This window comes from Lepisma saccharinum, chromosome 14 (assembly GCF_977018435.1).
Source record: "Lepisma saccharinum chromosome 14, izLepSacc3.1, whole genome shotgun sequence".
In the NCBI taxonomy this organism is placed as follows: Eukaryota; Metazoa; Arthropoda; class Insecta; order Zygentoma; family Lepismatidae; genus Lepisma; species Lepisma saccharinum.
Window position 1 is genome coordinate 14,514,141 of NC_139242.1, and position 24,356 is coordinate 14,538,496.

General features: G+C 36.2%; 1 protein-coding gene across 2 annotated transcripts in view; it reads left to right on the forward strand.

Annotated features, from left to right (window-relative positions):
* Tango9 (transport and golgi organization 9) overlaps nt 1–10,310 on the forward strand; it is a 95,265-nt gene extending 84,955 nt beyond the window's left edge. For both annotated transcript variants that reach the window (XM_083135163.1, XM_083135162.1), the window contains exon 9: nt 2,696–10,310. In XM_083135163.1, coding sequence (XP_082991289.1) covers nt 2,696–2,851 — 156 coding nt within the window. In that variant the 3' untranslated portion in view covers nt 2,852–10,310. The remainder of the gene's footprint in view (nt 1–2,695) is intronic.
* The last annotated feature ends 14,046 nt before the right edge of the window (nt 10,311–24,356 follow it).

Sequence of the window (24,356 nt, forward strand, 5' to 3'; positions counted from 1 at the left end):
CACAAAAATTGCATGCTATGCACTCTTATTAATCCGATGCCCCAGTATGACATTTTTTTGTCATTTATGACATTCGTCGGATGCAACATCCAACAAAAATTGCATTCTTAAATGGAACCTTAGACTGCTTCACCACTGCATATATGCCACTAGAATTTTATTACTCTTCTGGCTCACTTAATAATCGAACGTTACATAAATAAAGAAAATTTCATCTCAACACATTAGAATCCTGTGGATCCACCTTGGTTCTTTCTGTATGCAAGAAAGCTTGGGGGTTTTAATGGTTAATGTAGCAATGCGTAAAAAGGTTTTCTTTCACACCCCCAGCATAATACTTGGTTTTGCACAAGTTCACATACGCTTACAATGCCATTGAACTGTTACTCGATGTCAAGAAGAATCCAACAAATCTGGATATATCTATTGATATTATATCACGACAAAGTGGAACAGATATCTGCATTCGTAAACATTATAAAAATCTGACAAGTGCATGCTCCCAACCTTGGTTTTCTGATACACTCGCATTGTAATTCACTCCCACCCCTGTTGCACTGTCCATTTAAACTCATGAGAGATAATTGTTAATCTGCCACTGAGTGAAGTTAATGCTCAATGTTATGAAATAAAATAATAATAATAATAAATAGGTAAATATTGTAATATAGTAATTACTTGAATCCTTCAATTCTAAAAGTGTTTTCACTTTCTTCAGTAACCGACATTTCTCTGCAATCCCTCCTAAATTTTCACTTTTATTTTACTGATTTATAGGAGGGACATCCACAAAGTAAGTTCCGATTAGTAGCGACTTTGATTTTTCGCAAACGCAATAACACTGAAAAATGTTAATTGCTGCAAACTTGTGTTCCTCAATCTGCAATAATATCTGGACAGATTTTTCACCCATCCGAAATAGCAAAATAACGTGAATTTAGCATAAAATGAGAATTGTTGCATTTTCCACATATTTAAAAATGGTAATAAACAACTAAAAATACTACGAAATTCAACATTCTTGTGTTTATTTGGCATAAAAAATATGCCAAATTTGTGCATGTAGAGAGCTTTAACTAAGATAAAACTATAATACATGATATGCATGAATTTTTTCTGACAGCTACATGAAACCCTGTGTTTCCCACGATTTTTTAACTTCTCTCAGAACGCTTTGCATCACAGGGCAAAGTGGCGAGGTTTTGACAGGAGATCGAGTGCTCATCGACCGCCACACGGGAGCCGTAATATCAGTATTTGTCCACCGGGAAATAATGGAAAGTAACTTCCTCAAATATCAGTTCAAATATATCAAGGTAGACCATGTGATATACAATTTAAAACACTAGTTTCACCGTGAAGGTATAATCTTGGGTATATTTGCCAGAAAATGCACTAAAATGAAATTTCTAATTTTGAAAAAAATAACACTGAATAGTAAAACAATAACTTGGAAACTTCCTGCTCTGACCACTAGCTCCGCGTACAGATGCCATCAGAACTTATTTTCTCGATGCCCCTCGTATATAAACTTTCAGAAGCTGTTATCAACAGTGTGTTCTTGTTGTAAGATTTGATTAGTTATATCAGGCGCCTGTACAATGCAGTAGATTCCATCTATACATTTCTTGCCTTAAATGTTTATTCCATCTATACATTTCTTGCCTTAAATGTTGAATATCACCAGCAATAATGGTATAACTATGTGTTGTCAGTTACACAGTACTGAATATCCTGTGAATCTTACTGAATAATAAGTTCCATTGATAATGTAAGGAAATCTGACACTTTGTTTTGTACAATTCCATTGTTTCACTTTCAGAACATTTCCGAGAATCAGGGATTTTAGGAGTATTAGACACTATGTGTTCTGATGTGTGCATCGAATAAGCTGCGAATTGCTTGTGATTTGTAATAATTTTCCAAATTTGCTATTTTGCAGTTTGAATTCAAATCATAGAGAAATGAAGTCAATTTCCCTGAAGACAATATTAAATTTGATCTGTATGACTTTATTATTTCTATTTACAAACACATGGATTTTGTTCATAATTGTCAGGGAAAAATATAAAATTTGTCCTGGAAAAGTCAGGGAATTTCATTTCTGCTTGTCTGTAGCCACCCTGTTATTCTATCCCTTCTAGTCTCCTCCAATATACTCCTTAAAAATGTCATCTCTACTGCCTGTATCTTTCTTTTGTCTCTCTCTGTCATTGTCCAAGTCTCTTCCGTATGTAATTATTGGCACATAGTATGTGTTATATATTACCTTCTTGCATTTCGTAGGTACATCCCTGTTCCATATTAATCTTCGAACGCTTTGATATAGTCCACCACCCATTTGTCCTCTTCTGTTTACCTCCTCGTCTATTCTCCCACTTCTCTCAATTATGCTACCCTAGATATTTGAAGCTTTCCACTACCCTCAACTCTTCCGTGTACATCTTTATTCTTCCTTCATTTCTGGCTCTGTTTCTTGTTGTTATTAGCATCTCACTCTTTTCTGCACTGAATTTCATTCCTGCTCTTCTGATTTCAATATTGTTGGTGAGGGGATAATTCCCCCCCAGGATTTCACACCCTTGTTTGAGTTGTACTTTAGTCCATAGATTCAGTTCTGACTGGCCTAGGCTTAAAAACAAATTTTTCTTTTTTTTTTATGACATTTAATTTTAATTTTCTCTTCATTTTTCAGGTAGTTGGGTTTCTCTTACTGACTGCTGGATTGTGTATATACAATAATATTATTGTTGTGCCTTTCTTGCAAAAGATTGGTGTTATGAAATCTCAATCGACGGAAGTTCTCAGTTCACCAGCTGACGAGTCAGATACCACCTATGATATTCAGTGATTGCATGCTGTGCAACAAAATGGCAGAAATATGGCCTTGTTCGATATGAATATTGTGCAGTGTGCTCAGATAAGGAAAAGTGAGTGGATAGGTGTTGAGTTTTATCAACAATGAAGAAATAAGTGAATTCATATGTTGGCATTGCTGCCAATGGAAGCAATATGATGTCTTTCTTCTGTTGATATTAGTTTCAAACAAAGACAGAAGTATTAAAAGCACCTGTGTTACATTAAATTTGGTGCATGTGAAATGTTTATTTTGATATTTTGAGTGAATAATGTGGAATGACTAGTGCTTAATTTTGGGGTCTGTTATGTCACTATTTGGTAGCTCACTTCTGGATCAGTGGTGCACCAGAGGCTTCTGTTTAAGTACTTGTCATTGAATTGTGATCATTTGGTTTGATTTGTACAACACAGGAAGTGGTGTATGCTATATAAGGTGATGTATTACTACTTTGTGGTCAACTGTTCCGTACCTCCTTGAATTAAAGGAGCTCTCTCTGCAGCTGTTACAAAATAATTTAATAATACCTTACTGTATCTATGTACAGTGGGATCCATGAGTATTACCATGCAAATTGTCCATCACCATGTTCGTGCACTTTATTTGACCCAGTAAGAGCTTCAAGAATTAAAAGAAAACTCAAAACAAGCTGTTGACAACTTCTGCACCAGCATACATAAAAATCCATATCTTAAAGACGCATGAGATGTAAGAGAAAAATTAATGGAAATAGTCATGGACAATTGCCGAGCAATACTAGTGGATCCCACTGTACGTAGCATTCATTGTGAACAACATACACAATTTATTTCAAGGGGAAAATAAGTTTAATTACAATTTTATTGTCAAGCAACGCTGTGATTGTGCAGTAGCACATACAGGGTGTCCAAAAAGTCACACAACCGAGTCTTTGAACTTATGCAACTTTTGTATGAAAAGTGATAGACATATAACCTTACACTGGGTATTAACTTTGTCTATGTGGATAATTTTCTTCTTATAGTATGCACAATTTCTAGTAGGTTGTTTCCTGACACCTGATTTTCAGAGCCTGGCACCTAACTCTGAAAAAGATTTTTCGAGCACTGGACATGACCAATGTTGCCAGTACACCTCGTAATTAAAAAAACAACATAAAATACCTACTTTTTAATGAATGTCATGATTGTCTGTAATGCATAAAATATGTAAAAATTTATTGTTCTTTTATCAATTTGATAAATACCCACAGAGACCATCAATACACATCAAAATATTTTTTGCAAGCAACTGGACAGCTGGCATTTATCCATGTTTGTTTTAATTTCGTACAAAAACTTTTTTTACACCTTAGTAACTTTATCCCCATGCTGAACGTTCATGCAGAGAATCATTTTGTTAAATATTTTAAAATATCAACATAGACAAAGTTAATACACAGAGTAAGACTATGTCTTGCTTTGTGTACAAATGTTACATACGTTCAAAGTCTTGGTTGCTTGACTTTTTGGACACCAGGATAAAATAAATTTAATTCAACATTACATAACATTCAGTCTTTCTTGACATTCAGTTCTCAGCAGGTGCTTATCAGTAGCTTAACCATTCCCTTACGATAACACTCTTATACCTTGTCCCAGCTAACTGTAGAGCAGGGCCCTGCATATCGACAGAGGAGGAGGAGGAAAATTGAGTGGTGAAAGCAAAGCGTTGCCAACCATATGGTCCTCACCGTACATGTACGGAAATTTTATGGCATGTACGGATATACGGTCCAGACCTTAGTCTGTACGTTAAATGCACTGCTTGTCAAAATTTGCTCTTGCAGTTTTATCCCTAATATGTCCCCAAGAAATTCTTAAACCAATCGTATGGACCTGGAGACAAAAATGTGGTCCGTTTGCCATGTGCGTTCGGTATTATCCTTTTCAAAAGTTTGCAACGTTAGAGAGAGGGAGGAAATTGGGTAATTCCCGTCACCCATTACACAATCCCATTTCTCTCACTGTTCATTCACTCACTGTTTGCCTGGTCTACAGTTAGCTGGTACGGAGTTTAGATAGTATTTATAAAGCAAAGCTGAAATATTGTTACAAAAACTTGCATTTCTAAAAAAATATATAGTAATATCAGCTAATAGTGCATCCTTTCTGTATGCTTTTATTTCAACTTATTAATTTATTATCTTATTTTTAAGTGAAATGGGATGTTTTTTTATGTTATTGAGCCTTGAATATTGTCATTGGTTTTCATGTAAAAGTTCTCCAAGATCTTTGTTTCATGTTAATGATGATGTGCCAAATATTAAATAAAACATGCAGAAAGTGTGTGTGTTTATTGAATAAAAGATATGAGGCCATAAAGCATGTATTAAAAATTAGAAGGAAATGGAAAACACTCTCTAGACACTGGAAAATATTAAATTTTCGCAGGAAGTAACTTTATATGCACTAGTCCTGCATGGGACCACTTTTGCTCTCTCGTACTTCTTGAGTTTCTCTCCCCCCCCCCCCCCCTAGTGTGCTATACTCGAATGTATACAATGAAGTATCATTTTTAATGTGACAACAATAATAGACACATATATGTAAAATTTCCAGTTTGGTAGTTAGAGCCCACAATCATCTATTTCATTTTCATATATGTGTATAGGTGGATTAAACTATATTTTAACATGGAGATAATGATAATGTTCACCTTATATTTCAATTTCTCAGGGTGTCTACCAATCAAGAATGTCAAGAAAAAGTCAAGTATTCAACAGGTCGGTCAAGGAAGAGTCAAGAAATTATGCTTGTGGTCAAGAATGTTTGCTATTTTTCACAGTATAGTGAACTTACATTGTTATATACCTGCACTGGGATTTGATAAAATTGAATATTTAGAAATCTAAAATTTTATTGAGTCGTGGTCAAGATTTTTTTCACTTTATTTCTTAAGAATGACATTCTTGTGTGTGAAGTTTTGTAAAAATATTATTACTAGTTTGATCTAGTCAAAACGCCTATAACTCATTTATTTTATCCTTTTTAACATGGCTACTTACTTATTGTGCATTGCGGAACATTCTATAAGGTGTAATTATGAATTTCTGACTAAGATAACTTCAATTTTTCATGTTACGAGTAATTATTGTTGTTCCTTTTTTTCGCTTGCGTGACACACAATATGGCTCGAGCGTTCTGGATCATCGTGCGTCGTGCTTGTCGATTAGGAGTGGGTATGCAGTGTTTCCAACCTTGTAAACGAAAAAATATCTACATCTGTGTTAATTTTCTATTTTTTCCCAGGTTTTAAATTATGCTAATACGTAGAACCATGCATTGGTAGCCCCACAAAACATTCAGGTTAGGTTAGGTTAGGCAAGCATAGATAAAATTTGGGGTCACGTAATCTTTTTGGAAAAAGACGGGGTGGTTGGAAATAGTGACGGGGGTTACACACGGAACATCCGATTGAGGTAGAGAAAGTACATGGTACATGGAAGCAAAGGCAATTGCGATATTTTTATACATAAAAACATGATTTATGGCTAAAAAAGATGAAACTATGACAGAAAATACATTCGGGAAGTTCAACAGTGCTACAGAAAGTGATTTGCTTAAGTAGTTTCTTCTGTAAAAATGAAGAAATCAGTTGTGACTATTTGAAACTGTTACCAAATTTTAATAAAGTAATGTGGCCATTCCTCTTCCAGGTGAAGTCTGAAGCATTAATTTTTTCTTAAGAAGTCTAAATCTCTTGTTTCAGTTCTCAACTTAAGTGTCCTTGTGGTAGGGGCTTTTCATTGAATAAAAATATATATTTTCTTAATTTTGCAACTGTACCTAAGTAGGGGTTAATAAAGATTAAGAAAAATCATGAAATAGTCAAGAATTTTGGATTTATTTTGTTAGGTACCCTGTTTCGCTGCATCTTTCACCTCACGATCCGTATTTGAGGGCCCACTGCCAGAAAAATTATGGTTATACATGTACTGCTGGCCTTTGAGTGTTATTTGCTTGAGCAATTCCATACGCTATCTAGCTGAAATGCAAACTATTTAGCACAATTTCCCTACATAGGGTTACCGGATTGCTACAAGGGAAAAATAGGACATGCTGTACCAAAATGTAGGACACAAAACATTCACAGTAAATAATACATATTTCTACAGAACACGTTAGATGGTAATTTTAAAATGACACTTTTCAGTTTTTTACAAAAATGAATTCTTAAATGCAACATTTCCAAACTTGTAATGATACTAAACAATTCACCTCTTACTACTTCACTGGTACTTCTCAGAGAGCCAATGTTTCTCAAAAACAGTCAAATTCTTTGAAATTATAGGGACCAGTACCAAATTTTACAGACTTTATGAAAAAATTATTTCTCTCGTGAGTCTGTTGTGCTCATGGTAATGAAAGTACTCTCTCAACATTTGCATTTTGACCTGTAATGGCAGACAAATATTCGGCAATTACCGTAATTGGAAGTGATTCCAGAAGTTTCATCTTGGGTAGGTTTTAATTCAATAACAGGGTTTCTGCCAAAATAAAAAAATCTTTCAGGACTTTCCTTGACCTTTTTCAGTTTTTCTTAACCTTTATTTATTCGAACCATACTTATAGGTAAAGTTGGAAATTAGCAATTAAGAAAATAAATATCTATGTAATGAAAACCCCGTACCAAAAGACCAGTTAACATAGTAAAGTTGGAAATTAGCAATGAAGAAAATAAATACATAATGAAAACCCCATACTAAAAGACCAGTTAACATAGTAAAGTTGGAAATTAGCAATGAAGAAAATAAATACATAATGAAAACCCCGTACCAAAAGACCAGTTAACATAGTAAAGTTGGAAATTAGCAATGAAGAAAATAAATACATAATGAAAACCCCGTACCAAAAGACCAGTTAACATAGTAAAGTTGGAAATTAGCAATGAAGAAAATAAATACATAATGAAAACCCCGTACCAAAAGACCAGTTAACATAGTAAAGTTGGAAATTAGCAATGAAGAAAATAAATACATAATGAAAACCCCGTACCAAAAGACCAGTTAACATAGTAAAGTTGGAAATTAGCAATGAAGAAAATAAATACATAATGAAAACCCCGTACCAAAAGACCAGTTAACATAGTAAAGTTGGAAATTAGCAATGAAGAAAATAAATACATAATGAAAACCCTGTACCAAAAGACCAGTTAACATGAAAACTGAAGCTGTATTACAAGAGAATTAGACTTGCTTCATCTATTAATGCATCCTGGACTGTATTGAACAGACTACCGAAGCTCGCGCATCTGGACTCGCAGCCAGTATAATCTTATGTGGGACTTGTATTGGTCGTCCCTATATGCTTGTGATTGCCCCTTCATCCATCTTATCTTACCACCATTCATCCTCATCTTTGTGATTAGCCAAAGGGACAGAAAAGTGAAGTAAAATAAACTAAATCAACCAATCAGTCACTGTGATAGCAAAAACTCTTGACCACAAGAATAATTTATTGACTCGTTACTTTCTTGACTGGCAGACACCCTGAATAACTTTGTTCTCTATACCCCTGCTTTACAATCAAAATATTGAATAAGAATGAAAAAAAAAAAACTTGTTCCATCAGTATAAACCTCAAGGCAAGAAATTCTGTTTAGGCATTGAACAGTGACATAATCAGAATGTAGCCGCAAAACTTTGTTCATTAATTGATTCTGTTTTCCCGTTTGTTCTCCAGCAGGACACACTTTTATTTTCTTTTTTGGCAATGACTGAATCAACATAAATTTGACTATTTAGTTTGGGAGCTCAGTCCATAGACTTGTAACTTGCATGATTTATCTTTGTTCAACTGAAATACGTATTTTTCTAATTAATATTATGTGACGCTCAAAACGAAGGAACATTTATGATATTTTACAAATTCCTCCTGGATGCCGGACATAAGGCTAAAATGTAGGACATGTCCAGGAATAATCGGATGCATAGTAACCCTATCCCTAGAGCTCTCTACACCATTTTTTCATTTGTCTAATAATTGATCTGCTGCAGCAGCAAAAAAAAAAAAAAGAGCAGTGTCCAATGAGTGTTCTCTGTTTCCTTCTCATGATAATTTTATATGTATGTGTGTGTGTGTGAAGATAGACAAATAGACAGACACACACACACAATCCAAAGAAACTATTTCTCTTTCCAGCTCCTAGTAGAACGATACTAATTGTTTTTGGCCTTAACTTGTTTTAAGCCTTTACCAAATGTTGGAATGAAGCTTGTAGTTGGGTTACACCCATAATTCTGCAGAAAGGAAATGCATAGAATACAAATTGTAATACAACCATTGATCATTTGCTTAATAATCAATTGTCTGCCGTATGCAGTCAGATTATGCTGATAATATTGTTTTTAATTCATAATACACAGATGTTTCATGCATGCAGGTGGGAACCTGACACTGTAATATTATTCTCATGTTACTTCAGAAAAAAGTTTAAAGCATGTTCACTAATGCTGTAGTTAGATTAAGGTACTAAAATTATTGAGTTCGAGTTTTATTTTGAAGCCCATGTTATACACAGATAGGCTAATTAGGACTGAACCTAATCTACAATGTAATAAGGGATCCAGACCGCTACGTGACTCCACCAGATATCGAACTTGGGTCCCCCTGATTGCAAGGCAATAACATTACCACTATGCAATCGGGGAGTCCCAATAAGAAGCCAGTGTACCTAGGTTCTGATTCTAAGTGTACATGAACTATTATAACATTTATTACAAGATCAATCAACAGCCTTCTGGAATGGTCACAGGGAGTTGCCAAAATTTATGGGAGAATAAAGTAAGTTTGTGTGTGTGTAAAAGTTGCATAGAATTATTATATATTTGTGGAAGAGGAGAATAACGTGTGGATGTTTGTTTGCCCCCCCCCCCCCCAATCTGTTCCATTAATTGTCATCCATTATGATCGTCACAAGGAGGTAGTAAAGCAATGTAATATAGCCAAAGATGACTTAATTTTGATTGTGGGTAATGTAATTTAAATTTGCTCTTTTAATCCCTAAATAACGCAATAAATTAAATAATGCAAATTAAGGGTCCATCCAAGAATGATTTCCTAAAAGCACCACTGCTATCAGTAAGGTAGCAAACATTTTGTTTAGATTTGTGTTTTCATCATATGATTATTGGTTCAACATGAATCAGTTGCTTAAAATTACAATTGAAAATTTTAATTTATTTAGAGTACATGAATACTGTGCAAGATTAGTTCTTAAAGGTTTGAGAGATGTGTTATGTAAGGGTTAGTAATAGCTACTGTATGCAGACTTAGTAATCTCAAAAAAATGTGATGTAAAGTAAGATATCTTTGTGTATTGTAATTTTTTATGTAAAAATGTGGAAATATTTTGTAATTAGCTATGAATTAGTGGGAAGAGAATAAATTTATTTTGACATTGTGTAAAGTTGAAATATATTAATGAAATTTTATATTTTATTTAAGCAATGATTTCATAAGTGAACTTTAGTGATATTTGTAATAAATGTTAAGTTTTAAGGCCATACTAAAGGTGATTTTGCTGTAATTTTTCGATAACAGATGGCAGCACCATTTGTCATGGCAACAGAGTGCCATGTTGCCAGATCTACGTGCATAATCAAGATAAGTACATACAGGTTTGTCGATCAGGGTATTTACTGATGAAAGATGACGTCAGGTTGATTAGTGTAATTTAGACAAAATTCGTAGGTGTGCAGCAATGTTATTGATTTTTATGAGATCAGTTAGATACTCTTATCAGAAAAAAAGAAAGAGTGTATCAGCAATTCAAAGTAGTAAAAGTTCAAAATAATCCAAAATATTAACAAAAAATAAAAATAATCGTGTGGTTAGTTCATACACCAAACAGAGCAAGTAAGAATAATACAATTACGTTTGAAGCAACTGCTGCGTTGACTACGAGATAATAGGTATGTTTCACCTATGTCACAAACTGTTGAATTATGACTTCGAGCAGCCATGATTGAGGCCAGTTCTTGTAAGCATACGGAATTCAAGTGGTGGACAGAAGATACTAACACAGACATTCGTGATTTAAGATAAACATGTAGTTGGTGCAGATGTAACTAACGCTACATGGTGGATATTTCGTTGCAAACGACAAATAAAATTGGCTGCAAACATGGCGATTGTTCGCATCCTGACGTCACATGAAAACCACCTATTGAAGATATTTACAGATAATCCATTTAGTACACTACTTGACGACAATTCTCGCTTTTATCAGAAATCTTTACCATATTTTCTTCATAAATTTCCAGCAGGAAGTTCCGTCTTCAATATATCAATATTTCTCATAGTTACTCTCTAGTCATTCTCCAGTCCTTTGCCTTATAAGCGACTAAAGATTGAGTTCTTTGGACTTACTATTTGTGGGGTTATGTTTCATTCTTAAAACAATTTACAGAAAAAGAACAATTTAAAAAAAAAATAAAACATAAAGAGTCCTTGGTCTACAATAGAAGCCAGTAAGACTTGTTTGTTCTAGGAATTTCTTTGCTTGCATTTGATGGTGATCGTTAGTATTACCACAAAATTTTCTTGGGTAGACATTTCAGGTTTGGATGATTTCCCGCAGAAAAGGAGGCCAGGGAGCACTTGCTCCCCTGAGATATCTGGAAAAACTTCATGTAATTCGAATTGTGAAATTGTAGCGTAAAAACATGATCGAGGGGTGCCACGAAAGACTGAAATTTAAGAGGCATCTTCTAAAATAATATCTCTAAAAGAAAGTGCACAGAACAAAGAACTGTTCGTTAGCAAAGTGATTAATGTTCATGGAAAGGAAGCAATTCGAGTTCAGTTTGCAGTTCGATAAGCGGACTCAGGTCTGAAGTTCAACACCATGGTATATTAAATTGAATTCGAATTCTTTGATTTGTAAAACAATAGTAATAATAATAAAACGTAAAATGTGAGCTTTTATAACTGAAGGGCAAGATAAGAACTCTTACTCTGCCCCACCAAAAGAGCTCGAAGAGGAAATTCCTATCTGGGGAGGATGCTTCACCCAGTTTGGGGAAAGGTGAGCTGAAGTTTGTATGAACAACATGGAGAACAATCAGTGGGTGGTGGGATGCCGAAACAATTATCCTAGAAGGGGAGTATTTTCTTAATTGTAGGATGTCATCACTCAAACGTTCTCCCCACTCTGAGCACTACTGCTCCCTGAGAAAAAAATCCTTTAAGCGGCCTTGGCTGATATCCAGTCCTTGCAAGTAACGTATTAAGAGTTGAAAAGCTATATGAAAGCGGCTGACCTTGAACAAGCAAACAGTAGCAAAAGGAAGAAGTACAGACTGCCATGGAAACCGTGCGATGTCGTTCTTTTTTTTTTTCGAGCGGCAAGAATCGGTTTGGTTTTCATTGTGACTGTTCGTATTTCTTCAGTGTGATCACAAAAAATTGTCAATATACGTGTGAAAGATGGTTACAGAAACACCTAAGCGTCATGTTCTACACAAACAAGCGCAAGATATGGTGTACAAAGTGTATCAGTTCTTTCAAAGTGAATCTCGCCGTGCAGACAGTGCCTCGTGTTCGTCAGGGAGCAGTGTTGCCAAATGTCAGGAGCGTAAGCGGCTGCATGTGGGATAGGTCTACGTACAGTTCAGACGATTGCGAAGGAAGCCAGGTCGTCGATCGGTGATACAGGGTCGGTTTCTTTTCTCTCGCCTGGCAAACGTCGTAATCGGCAAAAGAATGTTACGCACTTGGACGATTTTGATAAAGGGGTATTGCGTAATATTATATTTGATATGTACGCAAATGGCGAATTTCCTACTGCAGTGAAACTTAGGTCTAAATTGAAGGAAGCTATCGGATTTGCAGGCAGTACGTGTTCAGTGTTAAAAATTTTGAAAAGCATGTGGTTCAGATATAGGAAGGGCAACGACGGGAGGAAATTTTTAATGGAGAGGAGTGATGATGTAGCTGTGAGAGTGATCTTCCTCAGAACCATGCACGAAATCAGGAAAGCTGGTACTACAAATATATAGTATTTAGGTGAAGCCTGGGTCAACCAGAATCACACGAAGATGAGCTGCTGGAGAATGAGTGATGGTTCTGGTGGGTTAATGGTGCCATTAGGAAAAGGTGCTCGTCTTATAGTGTGTCGTGCTGGTTGAGCTGCTACAGGCTTTGTGCCCCAAGGTTAATTAGTTTTCCGCTCCAAAACAAACAGTACTGACTATCATTCAGAAATGACGTCTGCCATGTTTCGAAAGTGGTTTCGCGAGCGGTTCTTGCCGTTTCTCGCTCCTGAATCCGTGATTGTAATGAACAACGCGAGCATACATTCCTTGCAAGTGGATAAAACGCCTTGTTTGAACAAAAGGAAGGTGGATATTATGGCATGGCTCTGTAATAAGAACATTCCCCACACAAGCACGCAAACCCGAGCAGAATTGTTGCAGTTGGTGAAACATCATACACCAACTCACAAAAGTTACGAAATCGATATAATAGCGGGCCTCCCCGATGGCGCAGTGGTAGCGTCGTTGCCTTGTAATCAAGGGGTCCCGGGTTCGATACCTGGTGGAGGCACATGGTGGTTCGGATCCCACTATAAACTGTAGGTCCAGTCCCGATTAGCCTTACTGTGGATAAAGTGGACACCAAATTGATATAATAGCAAGAGAATATGGTCACAGAGTTGTTCGTCTCACACCTTATCATTGTCAGTACAACCTGATTGAAATGATTTGGGCCCAGGTGAAGGGGCCCAACAAAACTTTCAAAATTGCCGACGTTGAGAAACTGACTCACGAAGCAATAGACAGAATAGGTGTTTCCGAGTGGGCAGATTGTGTGGCTCATGCAGAGAAAATGCAAGAAGATGACTTCCAGCGTGAAATAGTCAGAGACGATGTCATCGAGCAGGTCATTATAAATTTGCAAGACACGGATTACAAAGAACTTGAATCAAGTGACGAGGTTGACAGCAGTACGGAATGAGCATTATGTAAGTAAATGGCATTTTAATTTTTCTTTTCAGTTCATGTTATGCATGCCAGACAGTTGTTTTGTTATTGCGAGTGTCACAAGACCGGCACATGGTATCTGCGGCAAACGAAGTTGCCTTTGCCACGCCGCGAAATAATGAATCAAGTTCTTCTCTCGTTTTCTCAGTAACCAAATAACATATCGCTGTAAATATTATATGAACTTAAAATTTGGAGTTTTCTTTGTAACTTTCTCACTGGAAGTTATTTCAAATCTAATTTAATAAAAATCGGCTCGCAAGACAACTTTTTCTCTATAAAATAATAGTCAATAAAATATTTCATTTCTTTCACTTACTTTCAAGATTCTACACGTTTAACTTACAACACAATACGATTGTCTAAAGCTTTCTGGTAATACTCGTGCAGGATTGGTATCAATTGTTGCAATAATAGCCGTGCAGCGGCAATTTACAATTGTTCGAATGTAAGCCGTTGTTTTTTTTATTTTGTAAGAGCTGGCAAGAACCCCGAACGGTGAGTAGGTGGCAACAGCGGAAATGTATCTCCCTCTCTCTCTGCGCGGACTTGTCAAGGTCAGCCGCTTTCATATCGCTCGTGGACTCTAATTACATTAACAAGTGACAAGATTTTCAATTAACACTAGTTACTTTTTGAAATTAGTAACTGTAACACTGTTAATCCTCCAAATAACTAGTAACTAAATTAAGTGTTAGTTTTTCTTCTTTACTTTTTGCATGGAAAAGAATTTTCTTCAGCTGCAAATTCCCAATATTGTGAAGCAAATGCCAAACTGAAAGAAGGATGATTATTAAAATTGTAATAATAATAATGTTTTTAATTATTTTTTTTAAGTACACTTTATGCAAAGAAAGGCTAATTTAATGTTGTTATATTTCCATCACCAAAAACCAACAACTGCACGTGTCCCTACCTTATTTATATTAGTACACCTATGACATGAGTACATACACATGCAATCTCCAACAATTATCTTGGGAATACACAACTTCTTGGTTGATCAGCATTCCTACAAAAATATATTTTTCCAAACAAAAATAAAAGGCTGATCTTCATTTATAAGTAACAGAGAATTAGTTTAAACTTTATTACCCATATATTTTTATGTACAAACATATATTAACTAAACTATAATTTTATGAGACTTAAGATGGTCATCGGTGAAAAGTGTTATCGTTGTTGTGAAACATATTTAACTAGTTTTCTCAAATACAATACAATAGTTGTAGTTTAAAAAGTCAAAAGTACGTAGCTACAACAAATTCTGCTTACCGAGACTACTAAAATTAGATACATAGGATATCATCAAAATTTACGGTAATATTTGGTTTCAATGTATCTTGGTACTTTTTCTCCTCGTAACCTGTAAATCATTATCTAGTTCTCTGAGAGGTATGCTTCTTGCTGTGCGAGACTCATCCAGTTCAGGACGAACTGAATGTCCTAGGTTTTGGTTAAAAATATCCCTTACATATCCTTTACATTCACAGAAAATACAAAATAATCATTGGATATGTTTTCATATTATGTGGCAAGTACAAACAACGCTTTATGGAGTCAGGTTCGAACCCTGGTTTCATTGTGTTCATTGTCGCAAGAGGTAGAAGATGGAGGTAAAATAAAGAAAAAAATAATGAAATGGAAATTCAGTTCTTACTGTTATTTTTTTAATTGTATTAATATATTTTAGCAACACTTCGCTCGAGTTTGCAAAATCACAAGTTTATGTACATGGTTATTTAGAACAAGAAGTTGGAAATACAAAATTCTTTGACAATAATTATATGATGATGTAGTCAAGGTACATACTCACACCTAACTGTAATTCAAAGCAAACTGTAAGTACACAGACTACTTAAATTCAATAGGATATTGAATTAAATGTACATAATCAAAACAAAATATGATTTCCAGGATGCTCTGTGCTATCCACAATTATGTGATTGCCCTTGTACTTTCACAATGTGAGAGCTAATAATCTTTACTAATATTCAAGTATACTAATTTGTAAATTTTCCATGATCATGCAAGCTATGGATTGCTAGATGGTGAGACTTTAGTTTCTTAGCTGTCCTACTTTTACAATTTAAGAACAAACCTTAAAGCATGAAGTTATGATAAACTTTACTTTCTGGCCATACTAAAGGATATTCAGTTCCTTCTTTAATAACATAGCCCTACTCATTATGTTTCAGTTCTATAGCATTATGATAAATGTTACGCCAAATAAATATAATATCCAACAATGATGTTTTATGACTTTACCCAATTCATTGTGATGGCTTGCAACAATGTACGTACCAGTACAACAATGTTCACATGTTAACCGTTTCTTAGAGCTTGTCTTGTAAAAATGTCTCGAAGAATGGCAGAATTAACTGGCAAATTCAATTAACAAGGGAAAAGAAAGTAAGTATGCCTTACATAATAATTAAATGCACTCTTCCCAACTTCTTGACCGCTCAGAAAGAATTCTAAGTCCTGAATTTGTAAACATAGCAACATTGCACTTGAGCGCCAGCTGAAGGTAGCCAACTTTGAGTTGGTCATTCAACTAGACGAAAAATGCTGCTGTGAAATATTTCCAATTTTGCACATTCCATGATCTTAGAAACTATACACCGCTAATATAACACACACACTCAAACAGAAATAGTAAATTGGATTAAGTATCTTGAGGAATTTTTACGATTCTGCATGCTTGACTTGAAATTAGATAAGTTTGAAACACTGAATAGGACTTTTCTCCACCTAAAGGAAATTGCCATCAAGTTTGAGCAGAAAGAGGCAAATTTATGAGGAGTTTATGCGACATTTTATTCACAATACCCTGCATGATATCAAACAGTTCTCAAAATATTTTGATTTTCACGACTTGTGGAGAAAAATGTGCTTGAAACACAAGAAAGCGGATGCTTTCACACACGTCAACATGTTTTTCATTGCATGTTCTCAGTAGGTTTTTGTAGAGCATTTGGTTAGAACGTGGTATCCTTGTTTTTCGTCAACCATGAAAGGTCGCGGGTTCAAATCCAACCCTCCCCTCTTTTTTCCTAGCTGAAAACACGCCGTTGGTATTAGAACACTGTAAAAGTTAATCCGATGCACACTTCGAGGGATATCCTTCTGCACATTCCCCCCCCCCCCCCCTTAACACACACATTATGACCAATTCAAATATCGCATGTATTCGGAATGCTGTATGTAATGTTATTTAAGAAATGTATTGTATTGTTCTGCACACCTAAAATGTTCATTATTTCGTTTCGATATACTACACACACACACACTGAGAGAATTATGTTAAGCAGTAATGTAGAGCAGTACTGTAACGTAGGGGGATGTTTAAGGTTCAAATGGCTAAGATTGGTTATGTTATGTCCGTTCCTTCTGACTGATGTTAATACTCTCACCTTCATCTTCCGATGCGTCTAAAACTAATAGCAAATCACCAATTCACGCAAGGAAATGTCTATTGTGACCAAGACTCATGCGATATGCAAAGCAGAGAATGATCGTTAATTCACCACTGCTTTGAATCCAAAATATTTGTCTTATTTCAACGAAGTATTTGAATTAACAATCTTTCCACTAAATTCGCAATATTCAGAACCACCCCCCCTTAGACTTAGCTCTACCTATCTTGATTCTGCGCATTCCACGTGACACATGATTGCCTCCTATCATGGAAATAGCTTCAGGAAATGCTGCACCTCTTACTGTTTCCTTTCACCTCGTGAAATACACAGACCAAAGTTAATTTCCAAGCACGGTGGATAAACTTTACGCCCAACGCTATACTCTTGAAATAGAGAAGTCATGCCTCCATAGAGAATCGAACCTACGATCACCCTCTTTATGGTTGGTTGATTTGATGATTTGGTGTTAAGTCCACTTTATGCACAGTAAGGCTAATCGGGACTGGACCTACAGTTTAAAGTGGGATCTGAACCACTATGTGCTTCCACCGGGTATCGAACCCGGTGACCCACCCTCTTTACGAACAATCACGCTATCTCTACTCCAAGTAGATAACGATAAACTTAGCTACCAATTTAAAGAAGTCAATACATACATGATGATATGTCTATAATTTCCTCCAGGTGGAAGAGAACCAGTGGCCGCGGTGGCTCAGTCGGTAACGCGTCTAACCACCATGCTAAAGGTCCTAGGTTTGATCCCTGGCTGGTTCAAATCAGGGAACTTTTCTAACGGAAGTGGCTCTGGCGCCCAGCCAGCCTCAAATAACATTGGGTACCTGGGGGAAACCCTAGGGGGTGAAGGCGGTCAGGGGCATGATGCTGATCACATCACCTCCCCACTCACAACCAGATAAAGAAAGTGTGGGGGTTACCCCCACACCCCCTATACACCTTCATGGCATGGTGCTAAGCACAGAGGAGTACTTTACCTTTTTTTTTGTTTTAGGTGGAGGAGAACCTGTTCAGTGTTTCAAACTGCACGTGAATTTCCCTACTTTCAATTTCAGAACGAAGAACCGTAAAAAGAAATTCAGTACTCTCATATCTTCTTACGAGTTTTGTTTAGTTAATTATGTATTGTATTACTGGTTTAGGGTTTCTACCATCATGGAATGTGAAAGAATGAAAATTCACAAGAGCCTTTTTTATTTAGAAAGAAGAATTGTTGCAAGTTGGCTCTGAAGTGTTATGTTGCCAAATTTACGAATTCAGGACTGAATTTTTTCAGGGCGGACAATAAGGTGTCGCGTAGAGTACATAGGGACGCACAAGTATTACTTGGTAAATTGTCCATGGCTATTTTTATTAATTTCGCTTGAATCCTATAAGTTTTTAAGGAATAGATGTTTATGTATACTGGTGTAGGTTGTCAGCAGCTTGTCTGATATTTTGTTTAAATTCTTGAAGCTCTCATTGGCTAAAGCATGGTAATGGACAATTTGCTTGGTAATGCTTATGCAGCCCACTGCACGTTATTTCTCACAACAAACAGAGTGTCACTAATTCTTGGTTCCCTTGGAGATAGGTCAGGGTTGATCTGAACTCTGTTATTCTTAGAAGGCAACAATACTTGCATGTTGTTTCTATAGAACTTATCATCTTAACCCTTTACCTGCCAATGTTCCCAATTGGAAACATTAACTAATTTTGAATTTCAACCATACTGAAACAAATTTTTTTATAGTTTTCTTGTTTTATCTATTAATTTAGGGTGTATATTTACTATTAACAACATTTAATTAATATTTTCATTATTATCGTCTGGATGGTATACTATGAAATTACACCAAAATTGTTAAAATTGCATTCATAATATTATATATCTTTTATTTACACCCAAATCACTTACTTTCTTCTTCTTCGTACATAATCGGGCAGAACATGATGCTAGTATTACATGAAATGCATTAGAATGGGTTTTTCATTGATTTCAATTAGTCTGGACCTAAGTTTATTATCATGTTCCCAAATGGGAACATTGGCGTTTTGCATGAACAATGGTTACAGACAACAAATAACTCGCACAAAAAACTGAAGAGAAATTTTCTTTTCTCACAGTTGTGAGGCAAGATTGTTTTGTAAATTGGTCAACAATGGAAATAAAATCATGCTTATTGTTGGCTACAAGTATATTTGAAATAATTGTTTTTACATTGTTTGTATAACAAAGATCCCGGCTTGTTTTGTGCCACGTTCTGTTAGCAGCTTCTGTTGATTCATGCCGTCTCGTTGTTATAAAATTCAGTCTTTCAACAACTTTTGTACGAACAACATGGCATCGAATAGTTTCCTAACATTGGAAGCAGCTTTTTAGTATTTGAATGAAATTTTAGATGACGATACTGAAGACATTGGAGATGTAGTGGATATTTGTCAGTTGCCTCCAGAAGGAACTGCAGATCTTACCGATGACGAAAAAATTGATTACAACGTTTTGGAAGAAGTGGTTCCTTCAGATGTGTGTGGTGAATTGGTTGTCACAACTAACGTGGAACAATCTACTCCGGAGTCTCTTCAGCCAACCACATCAAGAAAGGCTAAATGGGCATCAAGTAAACAGGTAGGACATCCTTCGTGGAAGAAGTCTACGGTTATAGAAAACAATTCGCTCCATTGCGATGATTCATTTCAGTGCTTATCTGACAAGCACCCAGAATTACTGCCACTGGAACCTATTGAGTTGTTTCATAAAATTTTACCAGAGACATACTTCGAGCATCTATCTTCAATGACATGCCTATATGCAGCTCAAAAGCGCAAAATTGTGTCGTTCACCAAACATGACATAGCTCAGTTCTTTGGTTTGCTTCTAATCAGCGGTTATCACAATGTTCCAAGAGAAGATATGTACTGGTCAACAGCAGAAGATGTGACTGTACCAATTGTCCCAACTGCGATGCCCAGACAGAAGTTTCTGGATATAAATAAATATTTCTACGTTATGGACAAGACTCAATTGAAACAAGGGGATAAACTTGAAAAAAATTCACCATTATATGATGAGCTAAACAACAATCTTCAGCAATATGGAATTTTCATAAACAACTCAGCATCGACGAATCAATGGTTCCCTATTATGGACATCATTCTTGCAAGATGTTCATAAAGGGAAAACCGATTCATTTCGGATTCAAAATCTGGACTCTTAGTTCAAGTGATGGATATCCTTATGTTATGAAAATCTATCAAGGAAAGGAAGAAGATGAATCTAACTCTCCACTTGAGACTAGAGTGGTGACAGCCTTATTGAATGTTGTCACTAATCTTCTGCAAGTTGATGTTTTCTTTGATAATTTCTTTACCTCATACACATTGCTGAAAGAGCTGAAAATAAAGGGGTTCAATAGGTACAGTACGAGAAGGAAGGACTGGTAGATGTCCCTTGGTACCCACAAATGAAATGAAGAAAAAGAAAAGAGGAGAGTTTGACTTTCGATGTGATGGTGATAATTACATGTGTAGATGGAATGATAATTCCATAGTCACCTTGGCATACAACTACCACACACACTTGCCATTAGGAACTGCAAAGAGGCACTCTAGCCAATCAAAGAAGAGGATTGATGTCCCTGAACCTCACTTAGTACGAAAGTACAATAAAGGAATGGGGGGCTTCGATGTTTTGGACCGTATGCTGTCCAGCTACAGACCTCAGCAGCGAGGGAAAAATTAGTCGTGGAATTTATTTTCCAATGCTTTGAATGTGGCAGTTGTTGCAGCCTGGATTTTTCTTTTCATTTTCAAATGTGTAAACTACATACAGGGAGGTTATTTCAGTCGTTCACCGCCAGCGTGGCGGCCGGTCGGCGGACTCTTCATGCAACAGGTCCCGGCAAATTGCGTTCAGGAAGTCCGTAACAGAAACCGCTTGTTTTGTAATGTTTCCACTTTTCACAATTACAGTTACAATTACAATTGAAATAAGCACGTACCTTGTCGCAAGGATTCTGGAAAAGGTGTCCTCCCACATACAAATATTTCTGGCACCTTATTTCTGACATCTAATCTTAGATTAGACATCGCTACTTAACCTCAGTTGACAGAAAGGAAGACAGCATCCCGGCGCATAAAGCAAACCGAAAGCGTAAAATGATATTTAAAAGTAATAATAATGATGATCACTAACCTCCTGTGTTATAAGAGATGTTGAAAATGACCTACTTCAACAGCAATACAACACGTTTCTTAGGTTCAAGAGATCCTGTGTCTCGTAATTGCCTGACCACTTTTCTGCAAGAATTCGTTTTCACGTAATTATCGTACATAAAAACTCTCTGTTCAAGACTATATTTGTTTAACGACATAAGTAATGAATGAATAACAATTAACACACAATAAAGCACTGGCCATGAGTAGCACATTACAATAACACAGTATAAGCAACACGCGTACTGTTGAACGCAAACAGAATTGAACATGAACGAACACTGACGTCTGGTAGCCGACAGTGTTGCTAACCATTTTTCAGCAATGTCCCTACAGACGTAGTCAAAATGTCCCTACAACTGACCAAATGTCCCTACGCCAAGTAAAGTAACTAAAAAAACAACACCTCATTAGCATGCAAAACAGAAGATAAAATATACACATTTACTTACCAAATCTTTCTGCTCGGTGCTTCCACAATTAATGAAGGAGCGAATTTACAATACATGACCCCTCCCCGATTTTTGTAATATTTTGCATACTCACTAATTGAGGCCTCCTAATCACGAATTTCAAGTTAAGATTTGGGGGGTCACGTGTAGAAATTGCAAAATAAGTGACATTGAGTGGTCCGCGATCGGCACGATTGCTTATTATTTACCGGAAGATTTTGTGTTTCCAATACTTAAAAAACGAAATATACATTCCTGATATTACTACGACCCCAAATTTTAACTATATTTGCCTATCCTAACCTAACCTAACCGTACCTGAATGGTTCGTGGGGCTATCCGTCAATGGTTTGTTGGGCTACCCGTGCATGTTTTTTTCGAGCCCAAATTTTAACTATGTTTGCCTAACCTAACTTAACCTAAACTTACCGAGAATGGTCAGTGGGGCTATTCCTGAATGGTTTTGCGGTAATTGTGATTACGAACCGATAAAAAATATTATTTTCGTAGCACTTTAACGGGAAACGTTCATCATCGAAGACGCTATTTTCGTATCCTGCAATTTTATGATTGATGTACTGTTGCCAAATTTACCTGTAATCAAATCAGTTCTTCTACATCGTGATTGTCGCTGTCACATGTAAGCACGTTCTTTGGGCAATATACTGAAATCCATAAGTTTATTAATTAGCCCACAGCCATCCTCCTGCACACTCCACCTAACAATCTGTACAACATTAACAACTTTTTTACTGTTCTCTTCCGCCATTCTTACACGATCCATGCTCTCCAAGTATGAAATCAACAGTGTGGCAACGCTGTAGACAGCGTAACTAATTGTAATTTGTTCATATCAACAAATATGGCTACCATACTTGTATACGGAGAATCATTGCAAGAATTGAAAAGCTTATTTTACAACTTCTACACGTTAATGAACATTTTTCCCCCTCACCCCAACATGTTAATTTGAGATAAATCATCACGAATAATTATTTCGTGAGTATAAGACGTAGCATAGAAATTACAGAAGGGTCCGGTATTGTAAATTCTTGCCTTAATGAATAATAGGGTTGTGCGGGACAGAATTTTTTGGGTCGGGACGGGATCGGGACGGTAATTTTTTTAAATCCCGACATTCGGGACTGAAAAATTTGCAATTTCCCGACCAAGTCGGAAAATTTTCGGGACGGGAAATGTTCGAAATTTCCCGAAGCACTGGAAATCTCGAATTTTACAAGTCATTTTCACTTTAAGTGATTGTTTTTGCATTTCTAGAATAAAAACTTACAACTTTCGATAAGTTCCAGAAACTTACAAGGCAGAAAACGTCGAGAATTAACGACTTTTTAAAGTAAAGAATCCAGCACACCCCTAATGAATAATGTTGAGTCGTTTACTGTTGATTATGTTATTTGAAGTCATACATGCTGCTGCTGTGAAGAGATAGATGTTGGTTGGTGATGCTGTATTTCCTGCATTCTTTAACAATTTTGGTCCCATTTTATTTCCCTTTTTTGTTTTTATATCACTTAACATTGAAAATATTCTTTCCGTTTCCGCGTTAGAATGCGGCAATGTTAGCACTATTTTCGCGAGAGTGGAAATGTTTTCAAAAAGGAACTTGCCTTGAAAGTTTTTGGTAACCGATAACATGTTCCAAAATTCTGATGGAGATCTGTTAGTTAGTTCTTTTTTCTCCTCCTCGCTAAAGTATCCAGATAAACAAATTCATAAAATGTAATTTACCAAGATTGAAAAAAGTACCTACGTTTTCCCTCATTTGGCAAAATCTGTCCCTACGTTCCTACGCGGGCGAAATTTAGTGAAAAGTCCCTATGCGTAGGGACATGTCCCTACGGTTGGCATCACTGCCGACACGTGCAGTATGAAGCGCCCTCTCGCGGCTGACAACTCACCCAACCTCCGATAAGCTGCCGGCGCTGTCGCGACAACTGAGGATAAAGTAGCGATGACTAATCTAAGATTAGATGTCAGAAATAATGTGCCAGAAATATTTGTAATTGCGAGGACACCTTTTCCAGCATCCTTGCGACAAGGTACGTGCTTATTTCAATTGTAATTGTAACTGTAATTGTGAAAAGTGGAAACATTACAAAACAAGCGGTTTCTGTTACGGACTTCCTGTAATGCAATTTGCCGGGACCTGTTGCATGAAGAGTCCGCTGAACGGCCGCCACGCTGGCGGTGAACGACTGAAATAACCTCCCTGTATATTTAAAATTTGGTATTGCTACATTTTCAATAAAACAAATCCTTTTCTCCTTGAGTAAAATTGCACAATGATGTTTTCTCATTTTTATACAATTATGTTATTATATTATGTATTTGTATTAGTATTTTGTATTTAGAAGGTTGTAATGTCTCACTCTCTGTAAGCTTATATGTAA